This window comes from Alosa alosa, chromosome 17 (genome assembly GCF_017589495.1).
Source record: "Alosa alosa isolate M-15738 ecotype Scorff River chromosome 17, AALO_Geno_1.1, whole genome shotgun sequence".
Classification (NCBI taxonomy): Eukaryota; Metazoa; Chordata; class Actinopteri; order Clupeiformes; family Clupeidae; genus Alosa; species Alosa alosa.
The window spans coordinates 6,203,476-6,230,975 of record NC_063205.1 but is presented as its reverse complement, the minus strand read 5'-3'; the positions used below and the strand labels follow the sequence as shown (position 1 = coordinate 6,230,975).

The window sequence follows — 27,500 nt, the reverse complement described above, 5'->3', positions numbered from 1 at the left end:
ATATTTCATAAGAGTCCGTTTGATTCTCTGGCTGAACAAATTTAAAATCAATCGATCAAGCTTCTGGGGCCCCGACTCAGGGAGAGAAGCCTCGCCGGCTGGCAGAAGAGGGAGTAAGGAAGAGGGGGAAGCAGAGAGAGAGAGAGAGAGAGAGAGAGAGAGAAGGGGGAGAGAGAGAGAGAGAAGGGGAGAGAGAGAGAGAGAGAGAGAGAGAGAGAGAGAGAGAGAGGAGAGAAGGGGGAGAGAGAGAGAGAGAGAGGGGGGGAGAGAGAGAGAGAGAGGGAGAGAGAGAAGAGAGAGAGAGAGAGAGGGGGGGAGAGAGAGAGAGAGAGAGAGAGAGAGAGAGAGAGAGAGAGAGAGAAGGGGAGAGAGAGAGCGAGAGAGAGAGAGGCTAACATTCATCATCTCCTCTACAGCGCGCACCACTCCTGCACTGATTACACATCTCCTCCTCCTCTTGTGTTCTCTCTCCTCCTCCTCTTGTGTTCTCTCTCCTCTTGTGTTCTCTCTCCTCTTGTGTTCTCTCTCCTCCTCCTCTTGTGTTCTCTCTCCTCTTGTGTTCTCTCTCCTCTTGTGTTCTCTCTCCTCCTCCTCTTGTGTTCTCTCTCCCTCTTGTGTTCTCTCTCCTCTTGTGTTCTCTCTCCTCTTGTGTTCTCTCTCCTCCTCCTCTTGTGTTCTCTCTCCTCTTGTGTTCTCTCTCCTCCTCCTCTTGTGTTCTCTCTCCTCTTGTGTTCTCTCTCCTCCTCCTCTTGTGTTCTCTCTCCTCTTGTGTTCTCTCTCCTCTTGTGTTCTCTCTCCTCTTGTGTTCTCTCTCCTCCTCCTCTTGTGTTCTCTCTCCTCTTGTGTTCTCTCTCCTCTTGTGTTCTCTCTCCTCCTTGTGTTCTCTCTCCTCTTGTGTTCTCCTCTCCTCCCTCCTTGTGTTCTCTCTCCTCTTGTGTTCTCTCTCCCTTGTGTTCTCTCCTCCTCCCTCTTGTGTTTCTCTCCTCTTGTGTTCCTCTCTCCCCCTTGTGTTCTCTCCTCCTCCCTCTTTGTGTTCTCTCCTCCTCCTCTTGTGTTCTCTCTCCTCCTCCTCTTGTGTTCTCTCTCCTCCTCCTCTTGTGTTCGCCCGGCGCGCTCACCAGAGACCCAGCCGTCTCCTTTCTTCTCCTCCTGCCCGCAAAAGCACACGCTAGCGGAGAAGCGCTCTGCCCTTCCTAACTGTTCTCCATCCACATGCCCATATCTACACACCTCCACCTGTTTCCTCCCATCACAGCTCTCCCCTGCGCTATCTCCCTCAATCACAACTCAGCGCAAAGTCAGAGGAACTCCAACACTTTACTTGCAGTGGCGTAGTCTACAGTACGTGATGTGCAGGACTACTCACTATACCCACTTAAAAAGCATCACCATCTCAGTATCACCATCTCAGTATACCCACTTAAAAAGCATCACTATCTCAGTATACCCACTTAAAATAGGCAAGGATACGTATTAACATTTGGGGTTGATCACAGTGCAGTCATCAGTGAATCTTGAATTTCCCCTTGGGGATCAATAAAGTATCTATCTATCTATCTACATCTCAGTATACCAACTACAGCTAACTACAGTAGACTACAATACTGTTTAGATGGACAGTCTGCCTATAGAGATCTTTCAGATAGTTTATTGAAATTCAAGTTCAGTCTTTGATGGCAATTGATGTCAAATAATTACTGAAGATCGCCTTAACCAAACCATCCCCTAACCCAAATCTTAAAGCTGCAGTTGGCAAGTCTGACAGATTGAGGGGACTTAGTCAAAATGTTGAATGCTTACAACTCTCATGCCCCTCCCCCACTACAGTACCACCGAGCACCCTTTCATCGAGTTTGTGCTCACCAGATAGTGATTGACAGTCAGATCTCACACAGCCATGCTCTGATTGGACCAGAAGATCCGGGAGCTGTGGATTTTTGCAAAACAAATAACAGGCTCTAGGTGGAGGTAGAAATGCGTTTTTTTTTCTAAAACCGGCTGATTTATGTTGTTCTGTCGGAGCATAGTGTCGGTTTCAGTGAATATGATAAAAAAAAACTGCAGCTTTAACTAAAATTGATGTTTAACATCAATGTGTGTCAACACATACAGTATTTGATAAATTCTCTGGTCATCTGTAGATAATCTGTAGGTAAAACCTACAGACAGACACCAGCCAGAGCTCCAGCAGGCCGAAGCCCATTAGCTCCATGACCCTTCCTCCCCTCTCAGGTCCTGCATCTCCGTCTGGGGCTTATCGCCCCCCATGCTGGTGTTTGGCGACGGCGTCCTCTACAGCAATTACAGCGACAGCACTAATCACTGACACACCTGAGTGCGGGAGTACCAGATAAGCAACGGATGATGAAAGATCCCCGCTAGAATCTGTCATAACAAAATAGGCACGCCGCCAATTCCAGCTGACGCCCCACTGTGTGTGGGTGTATGGGTGTGTGTGTGTGTGTGTGTGTGTGTGTACTCTTACTACAACCGCATTCTTTCAGTGAGTTCCGTTTTCACAGTTTGACATCTTGCACACACGCACAGACACACACACACACACACACACACACACACACATACACAGACACACACACGCACACACACACACACACACATGCACGCACACACACACACACACACACACACACACACACACACACACACACACACACACACACACACACTTGATTGTCAAAGTAAACTGCCTCCAAACGAAGCAAACAAGAACAAGCCAAATGCACAAATGCAGTGTCCAGTCCGTGGTAACGTGCACCTGACAGCAGGTAGTGGGGGAGAGGAGAGAACAAAGGATCATGGGCACGACATGCTACCGTGACTGATTCTCCTGACTGTAAAACAATCCCTCTCCGTCTGCGTCCGCGAAATGAGCAACGATCTGACCCAGAAAAAGGCTCTGGCTCGGTGAAAAACGACGCTCTGCTGCACTCGGAATGAATGGGCAGAATCGGAACACTGTTCAGAATTCAGCACATTATCTGGGATGATTCATTGACTCACACTGAAAAGACAAACTCGTGCAAACATCTCCACAAACCTCTGAGCAAACTCACGCACTGAGGGAGAACTCACAAATCTATCTGATTGACACCCTTCACTCGGTAGTACATACGTCCCATTCAAACAGAGCATGCAAAACAAAGCCAGCTCCTCTGGGTTCAATGTCAAACACTGGGCTTGCTTAAACACACTTGCATCTATCTACACATTCAAATGACTCAGAGCTCCTACTGCTACTGCAGCCACACCTTCTGCCATTAATAATTCTGCCTTTATGGATGGCCCGCGCTGGCCAGTGCGCTGTCCCAGGCCTGACCACCGCTCCAGTCAGCAGCCTTTAAACTGTTTACGGAACGCTAATGGAAGTGTTCAGCAACATCGAGCCTGGGAACAAAACAATCTGTGCGAATAGAGTCTTAATTAGATTCCGCTCACTCGCACACGCGCCCCTCACCACTGGCTTCCATGCGTTTGATAAATCTATATGTTAAAACTCCTTACATCCACATTAGTGACTGCATATAAATGAACCCTTAAAGAGGAGCTCTCATCAGATGGGATCTCTCTCTCTCTCTCTCTCTCTCTCTCTCTCTCTCTCTCTCTCTCTCTCTCTCCTCTCTCCCTCCCTCCTCCTCCCCTCTCTCTCTCTCTCTCTCTCTCTCTCTCTCCCTCTCTCTCCTCCTCCTCTCTCTCTCTCTCTCTCAACTCCTCCTCCTCCTCCTCCCTCCTCTCTACACCTCTCTTTCTGTAACACACACTTTCACACTTCCCTCTCTGACACGCCAACTCTTGCTCTCTGCCTTTGTCCCTCTCTTTTTCTCTCTCCCTGTTACACACACACACACACACACACACACACACACACACACACACACACACACACACACACATACACACACACGTACACACACACACACACACGCATACACACACACACATACACACACACACACACACGCACACGCACAATTGTGACAGCTCAGCTTTGATCCAGTAACGGATCTTTCCACTGTTTATTTGCTTAAAAGCAATTACCGCTATTGATGTTTACACAGTGTGTCCTCTAACAGAATAAATGAGAGATAAAGGGAATCTATGGCCTTCAATCAAACAGACCCCAACAATCACCTTCCAGGATTAGACGAGTGTATAGCAGAGTTACAGGCATGTCTGCTCTAGGAGCTGTTAAAAAACAATAACAACAACAAACATCCTAAAGACCCAAACAATGTCAACAAACAAGCTCCCAGAACAAGCACTTCAATAAGATTACCAGCTGTGTGTGTGTGTGTGTGTGTGTGCGTGTGTAGGGATATCTTATCGTATACATAGCCATCACCTGGGGCTGTAGTAAATGACAGGAATGTTAATAATCTCAACAAAAGGAACAGAACAGAGAGGAGAAGAGAAGTAAAGAGAAGAGAGGAGGAGAGGAGAGGAGAGAAGAGAAGAAGAGAAGAGAAGAGAAGAGAAGAGAAGAGAAGAGAAGAGAGAAGAAGAGAAGAGAGGAGAAGAGAGGAGAGGAGAAGAGAGGAGAAGAGAAGAGAAGAGAAGAGAGGAGAAGAGAAGAGAAGAAGAGAAGAGAAAGATAGAACACTACTTACGAAGCACTCTGCGGCGTCGTCCATGATGCCGAGCTGGAAGCGCTGTTTGTCCTGGAAGGTCTTGGCCAGAGCGCTGCGCAGGGCGTCCGACGGCAGCACCTTCTCGCTGCTGAACTGGAACTGAGCAAAGATGCTCTGCAACCACACAAGCACCACACCTATTAAACAGGGTCCACACACATGGCTCGTACAGAGCACCCACAACAGATCCCGCACATCCACTGATGTCTAATGGGAGGATGATCTTTTCCTGATGTTAGAACATCACTACACCAGGTCAGGAGAATATCTGGAGTGTTACTGGCACTCTGTAATGGAAATGGTTTACCCTTTGAACACACATCCACACTACATTTGGGGAAAAAAGACAATACATGAAAGCAGATCCCTGAACTGAACTGAATTAGATAAAATGTCTAATTTGAATGCAATACTTCAAATAAATAAAACTAAGCAAAGATATTCCTAATTGCTTATACTGATAAGAGATGAGAAACTGACCATATGGTGTCTGGGGGGTTCTGAATATAAGTATGAAAAAAATAACTATAATCACTACATCAGAACAGTTTACTAAACAACTATAATCACTACATCAGAACAGTATACTAAACAACTACTGTATAATCACTACATCAGAACAGTATACTAAACAACTATAATCACTACATCAGAACAGTATACTAAACAACTATAATCACTACATCAGAACAGTATACTAAACAACTACTGTATAATCACTACATCAGAACAGTATACTAAACAACTATAATCACTACATCAGAACAGTATACTAAACAACTACTGTATAATCACTACATCAGAACAGTATACTAAACAACAAGTAGAAAATGAACAAAGAAAAGGACCAGTGAAGGTTGCAACATATTTTAGGGTTCTATTCTTAGCCTTCATGAGGGTAACCATGCGTGAGTAATGGAAGCATCTACAATACAATTCTGCAAATTCAAAACAGACCAAACCATGTCCACAGCGGTAGCGTCCTTTTCCCATCCTATGAGACTACAAGAGTGAGTACTGTGGGAAGAGTAGTTGAGACTGCACAGGAGTCCAGGTGATGTTCTGCACAATAGCTCCATTAGCCTCAGCATCTCCATGCCTTTTGCACTTTTGCTTCACTATTTCCATGACAAAAAGCTTCATTGTGAACAGACACAGCACATGTTGTGAACCGTCCTCAACCGTTATTGCATCGCATGAAGACAAAATTGGTCCAATACACATTAGGGGGACATACAAATTCCTAACTACAGTTTGTTTTAGTACATTGCAACAGTCTATGTGATTTGAATAAATCGTTTTTTCCCTGCTCAAGTTGATGTGAAAGGGAACCCTCAGGAATCATTGAATACTGAATAGCAGTTGTATTCAGACATAAATATGTTTCTCCAGAATTAATCAGCATTCGGTTGCATATCAGTAGATACCTGAGCAACAACCCCAGTGTGGGAGCCAGTTCAGTGTGGGAGCCAGTCCATCTAATGGATTGTATAGGACGCTGAAGACAAACTCATTCTATTAGTGTGTCCACCTTATTTAAAATAGAAGCTGGAGCTGCGACATTGCTAGGGCCATGATTACTGTGTTATAGTGGGTACACAGAGTGTGCTGATTATAATTGGTTTGGTGTGTGTGTGTGTGTGTGTGTGTGTGTGTGTGTGTGTGTGTGTGTGTGTGTGTGTGTGTGTGTGTGTGTGTGTGTGTGTGTGTGTGTGTGTGTGTGTGTGTCACAGTGTGTATGTTGTAGTGTTGGTGAGCTGCTGAAGGCTGGTCAGGTAATGCAGTAGTGGTGGTGACTGCAGCACTGCGCCAAGGAGAGCCAGGATGGAGGGAGCAGAGAAGGGAGAGGGGAGAAGGAGGGAGGGAAGGAGGGAGGGAGGGAGGGAGGGAGGGAGAGGGGGACAGAGGGAGGGAGGGGAAGAGAAAGGAAGAGGGGGAGAGGGAGAAACAGGGAGGGAGGGCAAAAGGGGAGTTGAGCGACTGGACGGAGGAAAACATTTTTCTTCTTTCTTTTTTTTCTGCGGCATTGTTCCCCTGAATAATCACGTGGAATCACACACCCCTGTCTACACTCTGGTCTACACACACACACACACACACACACACACACACACACACACACACACACACAGTTATGAGAGCCAAGAAACTAGAATTGATATACAGTATGCATGTGTATGTGTGTGTCTGAACAAGCAAGAGACTTATCGTTTCCTTGCTTTTAAGTGCGCTCCCACGTCAAACTCATTTATAGCCCAGCTAAATGTGTACTTTCTCCTTTTTCACTTCGTCTGTCCTTTGAAGAGCTCTTTCCTCATCTCTGTTCTTTTCTACCCTTCTGTGTCGTCACTCCAACCCCTCTCTTTCCTGCCTCCACTCTAAACAGGTGCAGGTAGGTCTACATTTCTAAGACGCAGCCACTCAGAGAGCATAAAGACAAGGGCACAACGCCACACATGCGCGCACACACACACACACACACACACACACACACACACACACACACACACACACACAGGTCTGCCAGGATCTCTCCCATCAGCTGCAGACCCTGAGGCATTGCCTGTGAAATGAGACATTAACCTCGACACAAAGACATGAGTGCCTGGCCATCATCAGCACACAGCCAGCACTGCACTGTTTCAGCTCACAAGGGCACTGGCGGCTCACGCACACACACACACACACACACACACACACACACACACACACACACACACACACACACACAAGCATGCATAAACAGGCATGCACACACACACACACACACACACACACACACACACACACACACACACACACACACACACACACACACACACACACACTCTAACACACAGCTACAGGCACACACAGAAAAGAAAAACCTCTCTAAGCAACTAAGAAGTGCACACACACACAAACACACACACACAGAATATTGTACACCAAGGTAGTTCAAGGCATATGCACTTGACACATATAGGCACATATACAGATATGTTATAGCATATGATGTGTATACAAACTCATAGACATAATGTATTATACACACAAGGGGCCATATACCCATAGAGGTGAATACAAATCTATAGTTAAGCAGCTTAGCTTAGGTTTGACCCTGTGGGAGGAAGGATTCATTTGTCACTGTGGTACTGATACAGTAAACACAGACATAAACACACACTATAAAAAAAGTTTCAACCCAACAATAACACCAGCCTAACGCAACCTGACACAACTGAACTGAACTGAACACAGTAAAAGACATTCATCACAATTACGCATCTCTGACAACACAATAAACCTATCTTCTTGCACAATAAAATACAAAGGACAAGACAGTCAAATGCACGCAACTCCACAAACAAATATTGTCAGACACTGACAACAATAACACGTCAATGTTTACGCATATTTAAAGAGACTGTAAAATAATACGGTGTTTATTCAAGCGTGGTAATCTCAAGAGAGGTCTGCTAACTCTAAGCTCAACATGTTCATTTAATGAGTAAAGAGCTGTTCCTCTTGTAAACTGAAGAACTGAGAGTGCATTTATACACCCACAACATCACAGAACGAACTCAACAACAAACTCTCCAAACTTCCAAAAACAGGAATCGGGAGGTTATTTTGCACTTAAGAACTCATCTTCACTTAATCTCAAAGACGATCACTTTGGACATTTAAGATAGGCTATAAAAGTTAGCACTTATTTTTATTCAAGAGAATACATTTCTAACAAGCTGAATAAATCTGCGTCATCTCGATGCTGTAGTCCTCCCTGATGTCTCCATCAGCGACAGTACTCATGTCGTGGGGCGTGTGCCGGTGTTGGCACTCTCCGCTCTGTTCTTTTCAGCTGCCCATCTTCCCATCTCTCTCTCTTGGCCTCCGAGTCCTGACCCCTCAGCCACTAGGCCAGCACCCAGCCTCCAGACCCCACACACCTTATCTGTCTAGCGCCACTAATCCCTCTCTTCACCTCCCACCTCCACAGGATTACTGCAAATACTCAACAAACATATCCAAGAGAAGTACAAATCTCTTTTTTTCACAGTTTTGGGAGGCAGAAAAACTAATAGAACCCAGGAGCAATGGATGCATTTCTCACTTCTGTCTCTGGGTTTAACCCTTAAGACTGTACATGTTGGGAATTGAACATTCTAAAGAATATCGGGGTATATTAAATGGAACCAGTGGCCGGTTGCACAAAGCACCTGCAGTTTTTTCCCTTAAGTATGACCCTTAAGACTTAATTTCTCCTCAGTAAGGGATTTACTTAAGGGTGTTGCACAGAATACCTTAAAATGTTTCCTTAGTTAAGGAGAAACGCCAAGGGATTTACTGCACTGAAAGGGATTTTCCGGCATGAAAATTCTATAGTTTCCACGGAGATTGTTAAAGCGGAACAATCTCTGTGGAAACTATAGAATCTGTACATGGTTGCGGAACAGAATCTTCAGTTACAAACTCCCCTGCTGGAGGGTTTAAGCGGGCAGTGAGTGCCGGCTGATTGAGTGCATGTCCAGCCGAGGCCACTGAGAACAGCGTGTGCTCACCTCCCCCTCCCACACATCTCTCCTCCACGGACATCCCACAGCCCACGAGCAGGAATACATACAGCAGCTCCACAGCTACCATGCTATGTCTTGTGGGTGAAAGTCATTTCTTGTTTATGTATGTGGACTATATGTGTGCGTGTGTGTGTGCTTGCTGTATGTTCTTAAGGCTGCTGAAACAACTGAATTTCCCTGTGGGATAATTAAAGTATATATAAAAAAAAAAATCTCTACCAGGCTTGATCCATCTCTACTAGGTTGTTCATACTCGTCTTAAAAGCTATATAGTGAACTGTATGGTGTGTGTGTGTTTATGTGTGTGTTTATGTGTGCGTGACTGTGCGTGTGTGTGTGTGTGTGTGTGTGTGTGTGTGTGTGTGTGTGTGTGTGTGTGTGTGTGTGTGTGTGTGTGTGTGTGTGTGTGTGTGTGTGTCCGTGTGTCCTGTGATTGCGCATTTGCACACACGTGCTGTGCTGACAGACATGTGCTTGTAATGTATATCATGACAGCTGGTCTGCGGGTCAGTCCACATCTGACCCCCTGACCTTCTAACACCAGCGCTGCGACCCTGTGTCTGCTGGCTGCTGGCTCAGCACCACTCAGGACACACTCCATCACACAGGACCGACAAGCGGCACACCTAAATCACCACCGCACACACACCTCACACCATCACTTCTACACCAACACAGTGGAACACAGGCTAGGGGCCAGTAAGGGCCAGTAGGGGCCAGACTCAATTAGCTAGATTCCAATAGAGAATTCGAGTACATTCACAGACCACTATGATACTGTGGATTTCTTTAGCCTTCGATTCTGTTAAATTTAATTACAAAATAAAGCAAATCACTTTTTAAACATTACCACCTGGTTTCCTTCCCCCGAAGACTGGCGGTCTTTAATGCAAGCAAAACAATTGATTGAAATCCCAATATATTTCAGCAGCTGTATATCAAAGTACTGCCGTCTTACTGATAGTGGTTAAATTGAATCAGTAGGACCGGAGAAGATGGCCATAAATTCCCTCCAACTTTATGAGACTGGCATAATCTAGCACGACACATGAAAAGGTTCACCAAGAACACACACACACACACACACACACACACACACTCTGACTTTATGAGACTGGCAAAATGTAGTCTGACACACAAAAAGGTTCACCTAAAACACACACACACACACACACACACACACACACACACACACACAATGACTGTTTGACTATGAGAGTGGCATAATCTAGCCCGACACACGAAAAGGTTCACCAAAAATGCACACACACACACTATGAACGGTCTCTGGAAAACACCATACCTACACATCATTTCTATTCCATTCAGTTCTCTTCAGTTCAATGACTGACAAGGTCAGATTGCACAGAAACAACAAACTGCAATGCACCTACTGCACCATAACTCTGGCTACAATACAGGAAGTGTTCACACGCCCCCACACAAGAGAGGTCAAGAGAAAACCCCCCCTCTGTGTGAGGGCCATTATTAGCCTGCTTCTGTCAGAGATCTCAGCAGAGTGGCCGCATGACTCTCACCTTGAGAGCGCAGAAGATGCAAGAGTCCTCCATGCACTTGTGGGTGGTCAGCTGTCGGAAGCTTCTTCTGAAGATGTCCAGGTGCCAGAGGACCTACGGTCAGGGAAGACATGTTCACAGGTAAGGAACATTTCTATTCTTTTTACAGGGTAAAACTAACTACTGTCTAAAGGTGTCGTAAGTGAATCCTTGGCTGACAGGCTGGAAAGTGAAGGTTATGCAGCTTATTTTCAATTGGTGAAACTGATATACGCAACCTATTATATTAAAAATGAATTCACTGCTGAAAAAAAAAATTTGCTTAAAATTTCCATCAGCTTATTACAGGTAGATAATGGCCATCATTTCCTTTCAAAATTAATTTTACACCTGTGGAAACAAAGTAAAGTTATCATGTTAACCATGTCAATATTAAATAAAGCTCTTTCAGGACCTATAGAGAATAGAGATTATACTTATGCGTGAAATGAAAATGATGCTTGCCTGTGTGAACCTACCAGTGGCTGTAAAGTTTTAGTGTACGGTGAACAGAAGAATAGAGTGTCAGTGCACGTCTGTAAACCAAATCATGGCAAACTGTTTGCTCATTGCGGAGGAGCCACAACACCAAACACTGGCCTTCACAGAGCTGCGTCAGGTGTAATCAGAGACTCAGCGGAGGCGGAGGCCTGGGTTTACCAAGCAGCTAAAGCCAAGATAACCCAAAGCTCAGAGGCAATCACCATCGTCCACACTGAGGCTAAATGCCACACGTTCAGAGTCCATCAGCTCAGAACAATAGCAAAGACACCAGACTATCAATGGTCATAAATAATGGAGGAGTATGATGATGGGATGAACTATCTCCGCTCTTACCCGGACCTGCACCCATGTAAGTAAAGAACACTACGGTTCATGTAAGTAAAGAACAGCACGGTTCATGTAAGTAAAGAACACTACGGTTCATGTAAGTAAAGAACAGCAAGGAGGACTTTTCCTCTTAGAAATTCACTTAATTCTGTTTGTATAGGCCAGTAAAGTTAAAAGTGACTAGACTTTACAGATCAGACATAGCACATTGTAAAAGCATAATGTTTCAGTTCACAAACAATATCTTAACACAAAGAATGTATCAATAAAAACAAAAAATACACTCAAGAAGCTCTCATTTATCACAGGCTGTAATGAAAGAGTTACTTCTCGGGACAGGCTAAACAGCTACAGCCTAATGATCCAGGGCTACGCTAGGGTAGAGCAATGTCTCAGAAAAGCCAGGCTTGGGTTTTAACATAGGCGCTTACAAGTAAACTAAAATAAACACAAGTTCCAGCTTTACACTTACAATACACAACCCAAAACAAGACAACAATTTCCTTTCAACTCTGGAAAACGACAATTATTCTCACATTCAAAAAATAAACTTATTCACCTAGTCATTAAAACAAACTCCCTCATTCACTTCCCCCACTCGTTCACTCACTCGTTCACTCACTCACTCACTCGTTCACTCACTCACCCACTCACCCCTAAGAACAGTTAGCCCTTCAGCAGTAGCAGCCTGAGTTCCTGCAATGCTCCCTGAAGAACGTCTGTGTGTGTGTGTGTGAGTGTGTGTGTATACATGTGTGTGTGTGTGTGTGTGTGTGTGTGTAAGCAGCACTGGTCCAGCTGTCCTGCGGTCCTCTCCTCTCCTCAGCACCACCTCAGCCCTGATGCTCCCCCCAGCCCTCTCCTCTCCTCTCCTCTCCTCTGTTCGGCACGACTCGGCAGCCAGAGACAGCACCTCCTCTTAATCCCCTCAGCAGACCAGAAAACCAGAGCAACCCACTCCAGGCACAGGATCATAGGAAGCCCACGGGGGGGTGAAAGGGAAAGACAGAAAGAATGAAAAACAAGAAAGGGAAGAAAGAAAGAAAGGAAAAAAATGAGGTAAAGAAAGACAAGGGGGGGACCGGAGATAAAAAAAGAGAGAAATGATGTGGAGAGGTAGAGAGATGAGACAAGAATGAGAGTCAAGGAGAGAGTGTGTGTGTGTGCAGGAGTGGGGGAGAGAAAGAGAGAGGGAGGGAAAAGGGAGCGTGAGAAAGACAGAGAGTGTGCCAGAGAGAGGGGGAGAGAGAGAGAGAGAGAGAGAGATAGAAAGCGTGAGAGAGAGTGCTGCAGCAAAGCTGGAGGACAGTGACGTCTTCCGTACTGGAAATGTGTGAGAGAGTGCAGGGCTGCTCTCCTGTGTTCCGCTCTAACTGTATACGAGTTTACATCCCCGCACTATATGACACATAGTTACGGGAATATGCACTTTGTACTCTGTGCATGTCCTTGTGGGCCAGCTTTTGAATTTGTTTATCTTTGCACAAGTAAATGAGCCTGTTTTAATGCATGGTAATATATGAAGTGGATTATGCTTTGCTCTAGCATTGCATGTACTGTATATGATAGGAGACATGAGGATGCTGACAGAGAGATTCTAGAGGAAGACAGAGAGGAGGGAGAGAGAGAGAGAGACAGAGAGGAGGGAGAGAGAGAGAGAGATAGAGAGAGACAGAGAGGAGGGAGAGAGAAAGAGAGAAATGCTCTGCAATTGTTCCTTGGCTGGACTGCCACTATTCATCTTGAGTGCAAAGTAGAAGAGCTGTTGCTCTGCTGCATGCATTTGTGCTGATGCTCGTAACTCCCAGCACATTAAAAATGCATCTGCTAGTTTCCTATCCATACAAACCCATTCCTCTACATGGAAGATTACTGCTGCAAAACCCTATGGCCAGTCGATATGCACAAGGCGCGTGTTTGAGATGCACCTGTGTTACATGCAGAGCACAATGAGGACAGACACACAGGGAGAGGGCAGAGGTGACGCTGAAGAGGAGGAGAATGGGTACGCAACACTACACAACACTGTTTCATAACTCATATACCAGCGCCTGCTTCAGCTATCAGGAGCAAAGCCTGCTTCTATCCCGTCTGAGCTTAATACAGGGAGAGAGAGTTACATAATACATCTCTCTCTCTCTCTCTCTCTCTTTTCCCCACCCAATCCCCCCACCTCTCCCAGGCCTTCCCCAGAGTCAGGTTACAGCCACAGATTATCCCTTGTCAAAACAGCCTGCATAATAAAAGCCTGAAGCCTCTCGTTCTCACACACATTCACTCACTCGCTCCCAAACAGGCGTGTTGCTTGGCCAGATGACCTACTCCTCTGAATTAAAAACTGGGTCCTAATGGGCCTGCGGAGTCCTGTTCGTGACCTGCGGGGCTTACAGTATGGCAGACAGTGTGGAGCTGAAGGGGTTAACTGAGGCCTACAGGGTTTTCATCCACATATGGCATCCTTCCCCATTCGTCTGTGGTCAAATCCTGGCTGTGTCTGGCAGGTGCATTCTCTTACAAATGTCCTGGACATGGAGAATCTCTCACGACTGTAGGTAGTGCTTATAGAGTTGAAATGGAGTTTTTTGACCGGGAATAATAAGAGAAATCATCCAGATCACTGTAAAGTTCAGATTTCACTACAGTTGCCTAGATGCTGACTCAATCAGTATTCAATTGGAAATTCCTGAACTTGCAAAGATAAACTTCAAATGTTACTGACTACTGCAGACAAACATTCACACAAATCACTCACTAGCGAGAATGGTGATACCATTCTGTTGCCTCTAAAGCCGCTAATGTTGAGAGCATGAAGTATTACTGCTCATCTAAATTGGGAAACAAACAATTCATCTAATTTCTCCATTCAAAAAAACTGCCTCCATTTCACTCTTCATCACTGACCTCTAGCTCACTGAACTCAATCCCAACGTTTCCCTAACGTTACCTTTCCCTCCCTGCACCAGGACAAGAGCGCTAATCGTCCCGAGCCTGTCTCTGTGCGCGGCTGGCTTCTGAAGAGTGCCGTCAGTGAGGAGGGGGTGATGTAACAGTGACAACGCTGTTCCCTGCCTGTGCACTATGAAAATATATTGACCAATGGAGAGCAGCGTGTTGTCTGACCCCTTTTCCCAGTTCTATGCTGACGACCTCGAATGATTCTTCTGACCCTTCCAGCCTTCTGTCTCCATGCTGCCACATGTCCAGCTTAAACCCTCTGTTTCAGCAGCAGCGGTAAGCTCTGCATCATCACTCTTACAAACTGCTGAAGCTCTCAGCCTCACAGTGTAATTCCACTGACCTCACACTTCCGCTTTTCTGTGACACTGCTAAAAACGAACAGCTTCCTTCAGTTAGCATGATGGCGCTAAACTTCGACTCTTCCCCACAGTTAGCGCTCGGCCGCGTCTCCGCTCGCAAACTTCACATGAAGTCTTTTCTCGGTAAAGTTTTCCGCAGGGGGAAAAGGCACAAAAAAAAAAAAAAAAAAAAAAGCTGAGTGTAGCAAAGCGAGAGTGAGGGGGAAGGAGAAAAAAAAGAGGTGAAGAGAGGAGGATGAGGAGGGGAGGATGAAGAGGGGAGGATGAAAGACTGCACCGCGATGCTGGCGAAGACTCGCTCGCCTTTTCACTCTGTCTTCCTCTATTTTAATGATTTGTGATGAATCGGCTCCCCTGCCGAAGTCAGCTCGGGACAGGAGGAAGGGAGGGAGGGAAGAAGGGAGGCCAGGTGGAGGGAGAGGTGGAGAGGGAGCTGGGAAGGGAGGTGTGAGAGGAGGTGTGCGGCCTCAGAGTATAGGTGGCAAGGTAGAGGCAGACGGCCTAGAGGAACAGGAAACTCTGCTGCTCTCACACAGCTCCTCGCCTCAGTAGAGTCTCCTACTGTTGATAACTTTTATCAATTCATTTGCGAACATTATCAATTATGTTGCAACCATTGGAGACACCAAGCGCTCCGACTGATGAATGGCCTGTGTGCCAGGTACTGTGCCGTGCTGTAGATAGGCTACAGGTGTCACCAATTGAGGCAGCTTGCCTTCTTAAGACTAGGAAGTGGTTAGGGATTATACACACTGACGAAGGCCGCAAGGCCGAAACGTTTGTTACCCCTGCTACTGAAGTGAAAATTCTGAAAGTGATAAATTCTGAAAAAGAAACGTTTTTGGAGTGCGACAATTTTTTTGAGCTTCTGATCAACTCATTTGGCCCCCACAAGATCCATACAAGATAGAATAGTCCCTCTAGTAATCTCTTGAAGCTGGCAGATTTTAGATTTCTGTTAATGAATGTCATCATTAAGCTTCACTGTACATGAGGGGAGGAGAACTGGAATGTTTAAAGTGGATTAGCACCAGGGGGATGCTAATAAGCCTGGGGTTTGGGGAGGAGGGTACTACATATCTCCCATAGGCCATTTCCTCTAACTGTCGTACAGTATGTGACTCCTTCTCAAAATGGAGCCCACGGTGTATAAGTGTTTTATAGATTGGATGTATTGAGATTCTATTTGAAACAGTACATCACTCCCTGGATTGGACTCAGGCTGACATCAGCAGCGCCCACACACACGAGCACACAGAAGCACCTTGCCGCCCACAACACTGGCCCATCAATCAACTGCCACTGCTGCGGGCTTCAAGGAAGGAGGGGGGACGCATATACTAAAGTGACATAACTATATATAATGCCTACTGAAATAGTCTATACGTACAAGCACATACCAACACATATTCGTTCACACCGGAGTACAACAGTAACCATCTCAACCGTCTCCATCTCTGGGCGATCTCTGGTCAAGTTCAATGACTTTACAAGGGTGATGCAAACGATATGGTCCTGCCATTGGTCCACACAATGATGCCAACGTTTAATTCCCCAGCCTTGAGACTGGAAAGAGAAGTGGGTACACCGGCGAGCGTCCTGTCAATCACTATTAATGACCAAAGGGCTGGCCATGGTCCAGAGCTGCAGGAAGTGATCATTCAGCACAAAAACCCCAAGAAAAAGCAGAATGAGAAATGGAGTACCAAGAGATCGAGATGAGAGAGGAGGAAGACAGATAGATATGGAGAGAGTAAGGAAGAGAGAGGAGGGGGTGGGGGGGTTGAGAAAAAATAGAGGGAGGGAGGGAAGGAGGGACAGAGAGAGGGATGAGAGGGAGACGAAGCAGGGGAGACGGTGAGAAAAATACAAGATGTAGGAGGTGGAGAAAGAGAGCGCCCTGGCGTGTGAGTGAGGTCTCAAAGCATCTGCTACCTCTGCAACATCAGCTAAATGCTGCAGTGTTTTCCTCTCTCATGCCTGTGCCTGTGATGCTCTCACTTTCCCTTGCACTCTCCCCCCTTTACCGTTACCCTGGTAATTAACATGACGGACACCCTATTGAGCCTTTCTGCACTTGATTAATTTTGTAGGAGTCGAACAGAGTGCAGCGCTAATTAAGCTCGTACTCCTTCAGGCCCCATACCTATTGTTCTATCTTTGGCTTTCTTTTCATCACAACACCAATGGCCTCCAACCATGAAAGCCAGCCATGGCATATATTCTTGTGCCATTCGCAAATAACAGTGTCCTTCAAAACAATTGCTTTTGTAAAATTACAAGGTAAATTTAGCAAGCTATAACATCTTCTTGGTTGTTGATCAGTGAGTCTAGCTGGCATGTTGATATGAGGGAACATCTTCTCAGATATATTTCTTAGTAATCATTTAGAAAGCAAAACAATTGTGATAAATAAGCCTAGTTGGTTACACAACATCAATTATCCAGCAATTAAACATTTTCTTTCTTAAATAAGGGACTTATCCCCATCTTAAATCAATAAGTAGATAGATAGATGGATAGATAGATAGATACTTTATTGATCCCCAGGGGAAATTCAAGGTCTCAGCAGCATACAGACAACACAAACACATTCTTTAACAGCAGAAAGAGTAATTAAAGTATATAATATAAAAACACAACTAAGCAATAAGGACAGTAGAAGATAAAGAATATGCTAAATATACTAAAATACAAATTATACTAACTAACGCTTAATCTAAATCAATTCTAAAACCAGTATCCACATAGTGGTGATTAATCAATCAGAGGCGCTTGCAATGACTGAGGCAGGGACTGAGTATGGTAAGATTCTCTGTGTGAATGTGTCATAGTGCAATGGGTAGTGGTCATGGTGATGGTGCAAATCTGTCCAACAGTGCAACAATGCAGAAATAAAGTAAAGTAAAGTCTATATATCTATATATTTAACTATTTTAAGAAAAGGTATAAGTGTGGCCACAGTTCGGCTGTGACATGGAGGGAGGGGTTATGCATATGTGCTAATGTGCTAATATAGCACGCAAACAGTGAGGCAGAAAGACAGTGGTAAAAGTGGCTAGTGGACAGACAGTATCCAAACATGGAGGGGGTGAAGAGGCAGACAGACTATGCAGAGAAGTCTATCTCTCCTCTTCCCTTAAGTGAAGCACTGAACAGTTCAATGGTCCTGGGGACAAATGACTTTCAATTCGCCCCGCATCCTTCTTCCTTGTGCTTCCTCCCCAACATACTACTGCATAGAAGAGGACACTGGCAACAACAGACTGGTAGAACATCCTGAGGAGCTTACTGCACACATTGAAGGACCGCAGCCTCCTCAGGAAGTACAGCCTGCTCTGCCCTTTCTTGTAGAGTGCATCAGTGTTGGCTGACCAGTCCAGTTTATTGTCCAGGTGGAGACCCAGATACTTGTAGGTGCTAACCACCTCCACATTGACCCCATCAATGTGGACTGGTAGCAGAGTGGGCTTAGACCTGCGGAAATCCACCACCATCTCCTTGGTCTTTGAAGTGTTAAGTTGAAGATGATTGAGTTTGCACCATTGCACAAAGTCCTCCACCAGGCTCCTGTACTCCTCCTCCTGCCCGTTCCTGATACACCCCACAATTGCAGTATCATCAGAAAACTTCTGCATGTGGCATGACTCGGTGTTGTAGCAGAAGTCAGATGTGTACAGGGTGAACAGGACTGGAGAGAGCACAGTTCCCTGTGGCGCTCCGGTGCTGCAGATCACAGTGTCAGAGAGACAGTTCTTCAGTCTGACGAACTGTGGTCGCTCGGTCAGGTAATCTGTAATCCAGGTTACCAGGTGAGCGTCCACACCCATCTGCAAGAGCTTGTCTCCCAATCTGATGGGCTGGATGGTGTTAAAAGCACTTGAGAAATCAAAAAACATGATTCTCACAGCACTTTTCCCCTTGTCTAGGTGGGAATGTGTCCTTTGTAGAAGATAAGTGATGGCATCGTCCACGCCCACTTTCTCCTGGTATGCAAACTGTATCTAGGGTCTAGTGCATGGCGTACCTGGGGTCTGAGCATACCTAAGACCAATCGCTCCATTGTCTTCATCACATGAGATGTAAGAGCGACAGGCCTGTAGTCATTAAGCTCACTAGGGTGTGGCTTCTTAGGGACAGGGGTAAGACATGATGTCTTCCACAGTGTTGGAGCTTGTCCAAGTTCTCAGTTATTTGTTTCAGCCCAGACATGGTCTCTTCATAGAACTTTCACCTTTAATCATTCCAAACTCATATCTACCAAAGGCAGGGTCCCCATGTGGAGGACATCATCAATTTCTCCCCTTCGGGAGCTCCAATTAACATATTTTTAATGTTGATTAAAGGCTAAAAATTAAACCTTCACACCATGGAGCTACTGAACCCCAAGTCCATTTTTCTTTTCCTTTTCATTATCTTTTTTAAGGCCTTGCTCAAACCGGGGCCATTAAAGCATTAAGTGGCGCCGCAGAGCCAGGTAGTGGTTATAATCATTAACATCTCGCTTTTAAATGCCTGTCCCTATTTGCCCTCTGCGGCAACACAGGTGAAATTAATCAGTACGGCATTACTTCTTAAACTCCATCTGATGCCGAACCAAAATTCACATGAAAATGTTTTGTGTGTTATTTCATCGTATTTCAGAGATTACAGGAAGTAAGACATATCTGATACTGTGTATGGTTTATCTAGCCATGACGAAAATAAGTGGCATGCTTTCATCGGTTAGTCTAATCCCGATGACCCTGAGATTAGAGGAGGTCCTGGGATTGGCATCAAGTCAATCCCAGCATGCTCCTGACCCAATCCACCACTCTCCAGACCAAACACTCTGTATAAACCAATTTAGTATAAAAACTTTGGAGGCGCCTTTCAGTTTATGTTCAGGAAGTGAAAACTAAAGGATGTGTACTTCCACGGCCCTGTGACACTAAAACATCAATAATGAAGTTTGTGTGTTCGCACAGTGGGGGATTGAAAGTTTCTATAACGCAGGCAAGGACAAACAAATGAACCCAGAGCGTTCTAGCCTTTCATGTATTAGCTTTGGCGCTTTTGATCTTGGACTGCTCTTGCGTTGTGCGTGTCCCTCTTTTGCTCCAGTTTCAGAAGCTCCGCTAGCTGTTCACATGATTATGTTTTTGCAATTTCATCTTTTTAAGCCTGATGGACACACAGTAAGTAGAACATTCCTCACTGCCTCCCCATCCCTCATGTTCCCTCTGTTTCCTTTTGACAAGCCTGAATTGAAATCTCTCATTCTGTCTCTCTCTCTCTCTCTCTCTGTCTCTCTCTCACACACACACACACACACACACACACACACACACAGTCCTTGCTTTGTACAGTACCAAAGTCTTACCAAACTCGTCAGCCTTCATGACTCATTTTGATGTGGTCAGGAGTTCATGGCTGGTAGGAAATCGCTGCAGCTCCATCCCGTCATTGGATAAAACACAATGTCAATATGGCATCCCATGAGCGAGTCCACACAGACTCAAGACCACGAGACACTCCACCAGCAGACAGGATTCTACTTTTAGCTCACAGCGGTTCAAGATGGGGTGAAGCCGTCTATGGCTTTTGAAGATGTGGGTTCCCGGCGTCCAGGGGAGCCCGCTGGCCGATGCCAAACGTCTGGTTGTGTTCGACCATGACGGACAGGTTTTCCAGCTGGCAACTCAAGAGAGAAAGCCTGTGTGCCTGAGCTCCGACTGAGCTTATTGGCCATGCTTCTGTTTAAAGACTTAAGCAGAATCTGCCTCCCACCCCTCCACCACCACCCCCACCCTCCCGCATGTGGTGCCTCATCTCCTTCACTGCACGGGTATATATCTAGACATGGTTTTCAAAGATCATTTGGTATCGCACAGGAGCACACCAAATTGCATCCAACGTGATTCCCTCTAAAGTGGTGAAGCAAAATATAGTTGAGAGGCCTTCACGAGGGGAAAGAGGGTTCTGTTTAGATCTCCCCAAGGTCAAATGAGACCCCCCCCCAACTCTGAGTTCTGCTAACTCGTGATCATAGGGTTTTCATTTGGGTAATGTGATGAAATTTGGATCATGTGTTGCTGGATAATGTGTTGTTATTGCTATTTCATGCCTGTCTTCACACTCTACCGTCTGAGTTAATGTGTGATGTATGACTGTGTATTCACATACACACAACACAAGCATACACACACAGGGATACACACACACACACACACACACTGCTAGACATTCACACTCTTACTGTACACGTTTACCTACCCACACACTCACACACAGATACGGAAATTTCTATTAACCTTTGAAAAAGATGTCAAATAATATCAAGTGATTCACTTACAAATCTCTCTGGTGTCTCCGTCACCTTACCCATCAGAACGATGTGACTTGCCAGAGGCCAGTTCTTTTTATTTCCTTGGGATTTGCATAAAAGATATTTGACTGTTCTTGGGTTTTAAAAAGAGAAAAGTCCTCTGCATATGTATTGGCCAGGTTGTGTAAAATATTTAATCAAATCTACAGTTGCCACAGAGAACAACCTGTGTTGCCATTTATGTATTTAAAACAAGAAACACCTGCACCTTCTACTCATGAATACACAGTATGGTCCAGAGAACTGAAGCACAGACCCAAGACATCAAATGTCAAGACCCTGTGTTTGGTACACCACTAGTTTTTGTATTAAAATATGTTTGATATGGTTGTCAATGTCTATGTAATTCAATGCCATTTAGATGGGGGCATTTAGATGGTTTTCTTCATGGGTTCTGAAACCCTTCTCTGGTAACAGACAACAACAATCAACAACAATCAACAATCAACAATCAACAATCAACAATCAACAATAAACAGCCTGAGTAAACCAAAACCTATTAGAAACCAGTGTGGCATTGGAGGTGTCGCACAGACAGTTTCAGGAATGGCCACTGGTCATTATGCTGCTGAAGAGGAAATGAAACACCTCTCCCTCTGCTTCCTGTTCTCCCTCTGCTTCCTGTTCTCCCTCTGCTTCCTGTTCTCCTTTCCTCTCCCTCCTTTCTCCTCTTATCTCCAGGTGCGTCTCTCCCTAATGATGGCGGACGCCGGTGGGGCGAGACCAGACAGATGAGAAATGGGCCTTTAACGGTGGCAATTATCATAAAATCAGGATTTGATCGGGCCGAGAGGGAGGGCCGCGGGGGACAGTGGGAGGCCTATAATGAAGGCAGGGAGACCCAGAAAGCCCAGGGAGCGACGGACTGGGCCACGTGGACGAGCGCTGGGGGGTGGAGGGGCTCGGGGTTCTGAAGGCCTATAATGGCCTGTGTGTCGCGTGGTTGCCAGTCAAGGACACGGCTGTTTATTTACACGTGAACCGTGTGTGAACAGACGGGCTCGCCGCTCCAAGCCTAATGAGAAATATTAATTCCCTCCATGAAGCACAAAGCTGCAGGCAACACACACACACACACACACACACGTGAAAATCGCCTCGGCTGATAAAAGACAAAAAGGTGGTGGGAGAGGGAAACAAACAAACAAACGGCCTGGCCTGGCGGTGATGAGGCAGCCGTGTCAAGCGTCTGACTTGGGGAGAAACATGTGTCCCGTCCCGATTGCCTATCCATCAGCGCAGCTCCAGATGAGTCTCCAGCCTCCACCGCAAAACTCATTACAGCGCTGGCATTTGTCAGCATATGCCACTGTGACCTAATGCAACGAGAGACTTCCCATAATCACTACCGAAGGGAGGGAGCTCGGCCAGAGAATGTGCACTGGTGGAGATTAAGAAATGAATTATGATTGATAGCATGTCTACCAGTGATGTTGTAAAGCCAGCAGATCCCTTAAGAGTTGCTGGATAAGCTTGCTTATTTTATGTTAAGTCCATAAAGAAGGAGCCGAGGCAGGAGAGGTTAAAATGGTATTACAGAAGTGGAGGAATGAAAACGTTATGAGGAAATAGAGGATTTCCAGAGGAACACCCTCCTCATGACCAGAGAACTCACTGCAATATCCGGATGTAAATATCCTGGAGTCAGCGGTTAAGCGGTCACTGACGTGAAGGAAATGACTGGGATTCTGCAGACATCATCAGGGCCATCAGCTGCTGTGGACTGTTTGGAACTTCAGAGAGTCCTTCTTTCATCTCCATGTCTCTCGTCCCGACTGCTCCTCCCATCTCCTCATCTGATCCTGCCCTGGACTTCATTTTTCATCTTCACTCTTCTCTCTCTCTCTCTCATCTTCCAAATCCTCTTTTCTCCCTAAATGGCACCTCATCTTATTCCTCCTCCTCCTCCTCCTCCTCTTCCTCCTCTCATCTCTCATCTCCTTCTGTGCTCCACTTATCTCAGAGCTGCCTCCACCATCAAACTCCCTCCACCCCTCCATCGATCCTGGTCCTCTTCTCCTCCCAACCCAGTCCATTAGAGAAGGAAGGGCAACGGAAACCATGAAAGTCCAATTCACACATCCACCTCTTTCCAGAGAAGTTCAAATCCGAAGGAGTCCAGAAGTTTGGTTCAGAATGAAGATTTCAGCTCCTGAATGAAGATTTTAGCTCCAGAATGAAGATTTCAGCTCCTGACACCCTGTTGGCCTCTCAGGGCAAATAGTAATGAACACTGAGGGAGTCGTATCTTCTCGTCAGGACCGTTCATGGCAGGGCAGCTTTTAAACGGGATCTAAAGCGAAGACTCAGCCCTGGGAAGTCCTGTGAGCATCTCATAAACTGCCGGAACCTACTGCACTGTTTAAACAGTGTGTAGTCCAGCTGAAGCACGACAGGCAGTTAAATTAGAAAAAAAGAGAAGCCTCCAGCTGAAACGCCTCTCAGAGAGACATTGATTCTAAATCTATTTAAATGCATACATACAAGTCTAAACCCAAACTCTCTCAAAGAGCAAGTCATCTCCTGTTGCAAGAAACAGCCTGAGACATGAAACATTCATAGTCTCCTTTCATAACTCTTCTCATTTCCTCCTCTTCCCCCTCGGTCTCTCTCCCGCACTCCCTTCTCTCTTCCACGCCTCCGCGCAGCAGACGAGGCAGGCAGCAGAGAGTGCGCTTGTAAAGCACACTGGAGCAGGAGTCAGGAGGCGAGGCAGGCAGGATATGTTATATTCATGGCCAGACATGCTGCCGGAGAGGCCGCTAGCTGAGTCCTCGGGCAAGAGACACGACACACACTTCACCACTGCCCCACAAAACACCAGCACCACATATAACAACTGCAACTACTTCAGGCAGACAGCTGGCTCTCTTTCTGTTTCTGTGTTATGTGTGTGTGTGTGTGTGTGTGTGTTTGAAAATGCATGTGTCTGTTGCCAATGTGGTTCTTGGTGTAAAACAATCAGGATGTGTGCCTGGAACTTAATTCAAAACTTGATAGCATTGATAGTGAAATAAATTGTACAAGATAGGTCATTAAGGGACAACATGAGATGAGAGTGGCCCCAGTGTCTGTAGCAAGACTACTGAGAGAGGCCATGAGGAAGAGTTCAAATGTAATCAAGAGCAGGCAGGCACTAGGGGGAGGGGGAGGGGGGGTTACATGCAATAAAATGGGCATCACACTCCCGGATGCCTGAAGCTCCACTAGAGTGGCCAAGATGCCCAGGGAAACATTACAAGCAGGAGCCAGCCAGAGAGACACATCCACTCACAAAGAGCTGCTGGTCCCCAATCTGACCTTTAAAAGAGCTTAAATGACTGTCTTTTACCAGGCAATGGTCAAGGGCAGGACAAGGGCACTCCAGGAGAAAACAGTACTATGAATTAGATTGTGAAAAAGCGTTAGTAAAAGACTATGTTATCAAATAATGTATTTATGGCGTTCTCTTGTACGTATGCGCGTGACAGGCATCTTGCTATGTTTTTCCCATTGCCACTGACTAAAGCACCAGACCTACAGTTAGTGCACTACTGCCACACAATTAGATTCCATAGTGTGTATGTCATAAATCTGGAATGGTACAGTACATCTATTCTATTCCATAAGGCCTGATCTCTTTTGCCCAAAATAACTAGGGGCGTTACCAGGATGGCTGTTGAGTGATAAGACTTGCCTGTAAAGGCTGGCCATTCTCTCACACAGCACTGGTATGGTAGACCAAACCCTGATTTGTGGCTGGTTGATGTTGTTTTCTTAGCTGGTTCCAAGTCCTTCCGTTTGTCATAAATGTAGATGACTAGCTGTTCAGAGGGAACTGCAATTGGTGGTAATTAGTATTTATGACGGTGATCTAGAAGCCAAAACTCTAATGACCGCCAAATTGCCAAAAACACACACATACACACACACACACACACACACACACACAAAGCAGGAGGCATTCCTAGATAATGGGGCTTTAATAATTTGTCCAAATGACAGAAAGTACTCTTAAGCAGGACTGGAGGAGAGATCGGGAGGAGAGAGAGTGGAGTAGAGATGAGTTTAGTTTCATATCTCACTTGAAATGAGGGCAAATTCAAAACATGAGCTTCTCTAGTCAAATGTGAGAAGATAATTACTCAAAGTACATGCAGTCAAAAGCGTGTAACTCACGAGTTAAGTGTCTTTTGATGAACTCTTACAAAAGTCAGTATCTGTGCTTCAGCTTCTGATCATCATTAGACCTCAGTCATCCAAGACACAGAACACGGATTGCTCCTCAACTTGAACGTCTGGAGCATTTAATATAGAGCTCTGAATCACACAGCCAATTTCCATATGTGTGGATGAATGACAATCAGACAAGAGGCGCTACTGGAGAGAAGGGAAGCGCAAGCCAACCTCTGACTCTGACATTCATTGTGACTCCGCTGAATATAGAGAGAATCAATAAAACAAATTGCAGGAAGGAGTGAAACTCACTGGAGTGGGAGAATCTGCAGATTAGCCATCATTCACATATCAGTGCTGAGTCAAAAGAGTCGTAGGTCGGGGAAGGGTGAAGGGGAGTCATTCAGCTCTTCATCTGTACGCATGCAAAACCATTCCTTCACCAGAATATGCTCGTGTCTTTACAGGCAGGGTTTGGATATCTTAGCTGATATCATCAGTGACAGAGAGCACTGACTAAGTCCATCTGACTGATGTCCTCTTGGATAAGTCCAAAGAACATAACAGAACAATTAAGCCCTTTCAATAAAAGACTGGAACTTGTCTTTGATTCAAACTGAATGATGCCTCATCAAAATACAGACCTCTACTTTCATCGTCATTAATTTGATTCAGTGAGGTGAATTAATGACTGACAACATAGCTATTCATCTTTTGTCTCTCATAAAGCATACTGAGGGCTCTGCGACACACTGCATGTGAGTCCATGGGCTTAAGAGTGAAGACTGACAAAAATAATTCTCAAAAGCTAAACTGGGCTTTCAGAATGGAGACAGATGGGAGAGCAGCAAAAGGAAGTTACAGCGGAATATAACTCCGCTTAAGTAGACTTGTCAAAATCTTATCACTGCGATTAACTGTGTGCCTCCGCATGGGAGCGATGGTCCTGGAAATCACTCGGAAGCAGGAGGGATATGAAAGGAACCGTAAAAAGTGAAAGTCAGTTTTCCCAAATGCCCATACTGAAACAACTATCATTGCAATTTCCTTTTTCTTACAGACTGGTCCGATGGCCGTTTGTGCGAGACAAAAAAACTAATAAAATACAGATTTTGAGATATTAGAGTGTTTTTTCACTCACTGTCACACTGTGGAAAATGTGTTGAATAATAACTGGAGAATAACTGAAACATTTTAAAACACATTCCAGAAGCATTGCAGAAGCCTGACGATATGCTATGGCTTAGGGCAGTCATTACAGACACTTAGACTAAGCCCACAGTAGGATAAGGATAAGGATATATACTCTTTTGATCCCGTGAGGGAAATTTGGTCTCTGCATTTAACCCAATCCGTGAATTAGTGAAACACACACAGCACACAGTGTACACACAGTGAGGTGAAGCACACACTAATCCGGGCGCAGTGAGCTGCCTGCATCAACAGCGGCGCTCGGGGAGCAGTGAGTGGTTAGGTGCCTTGCTCAAGGGCACTTCAGCCGTGGCCCACTGGTCGGGGCTCGAACCGGCAACCCTCCGGTTACAAGTCCAGAGTGCTAACCAGTAGGCCATGGCTGCCCACAAAAAAAAGCTCAGGCTCCAGTGAGGACATATCTATTTTACATTTTCCAGTATATTGCCAGGTAGAATTCTGGTACTGTGACACCTTTCCAGCGCCAGGTATCCATGTGTGTGTGTGTGTGTGTGTGTGTGTGTGTGTGTGTGTGTGTGTGTGTGTGTGTGTGTGTGTGTGTGGTGTGTGTAGGTGTGTGTAGGTGTATCCAGGTGGCTGAGCTAGGGGACCTACCTGCAGGGCGCTGTTGAGGAAGCAGCTGTTCTGGCCTGGCTCGTTGCTCAGGCCCTTGCTGGGGGCGATGGAGGTCATGGTGCGTGGGATAAACATCCCCTGCAGCCCGCTGCCCGAAGCAAAGTAGTTCCGCTTCCACGACATGTGTCCCAGCGTCAGGCGATCCCAGCAGTGCTCACCATAGCCGCAGCAGTGTCCTCTGGCAGCCCAGCGAGGGGGAGGTCATCCCGCCCGGAGCGATGCGGTACACACACACACCAGGAGCC

General features: G+C 45.8%; 1 protein-coding gene across 1 annotated transcript in view; it reads right to left on the bottom strand.

Annotated features, from left to right (window-relative positions):
* The window catches only part of usp54b (ubiquitin specific peptidase 54b), a 54,085-nt gene that overhangs the window by 26,563 nt on the left and 22 nt on the right, over positions 1-27,500 (bottom strand). Inside the window, exons 1-3 of the mRNA XM_048268779.1 lie at positions 27,235-27,500; positions 10,741-10,833; positions 4,626-4,760 (exon numbers count right to left, since the gene is read on the bottom strand). The exon at positions 27,235-27,500 is cut by the window's right edge and continues 22 nt beyond it. Coding sequence (XP_048124736.1) covers positions 4,626-4,760; positions 10,741-10,833; positions 27,235-27,378 — 372 coding nt within the window. The 5' untranslated portion in view covers positions 27,379-27,500. The remainder of the gene's footprint in view (positions 1-4,625; positions 4,761-10,740; positions 10,834-27,234) is intronic.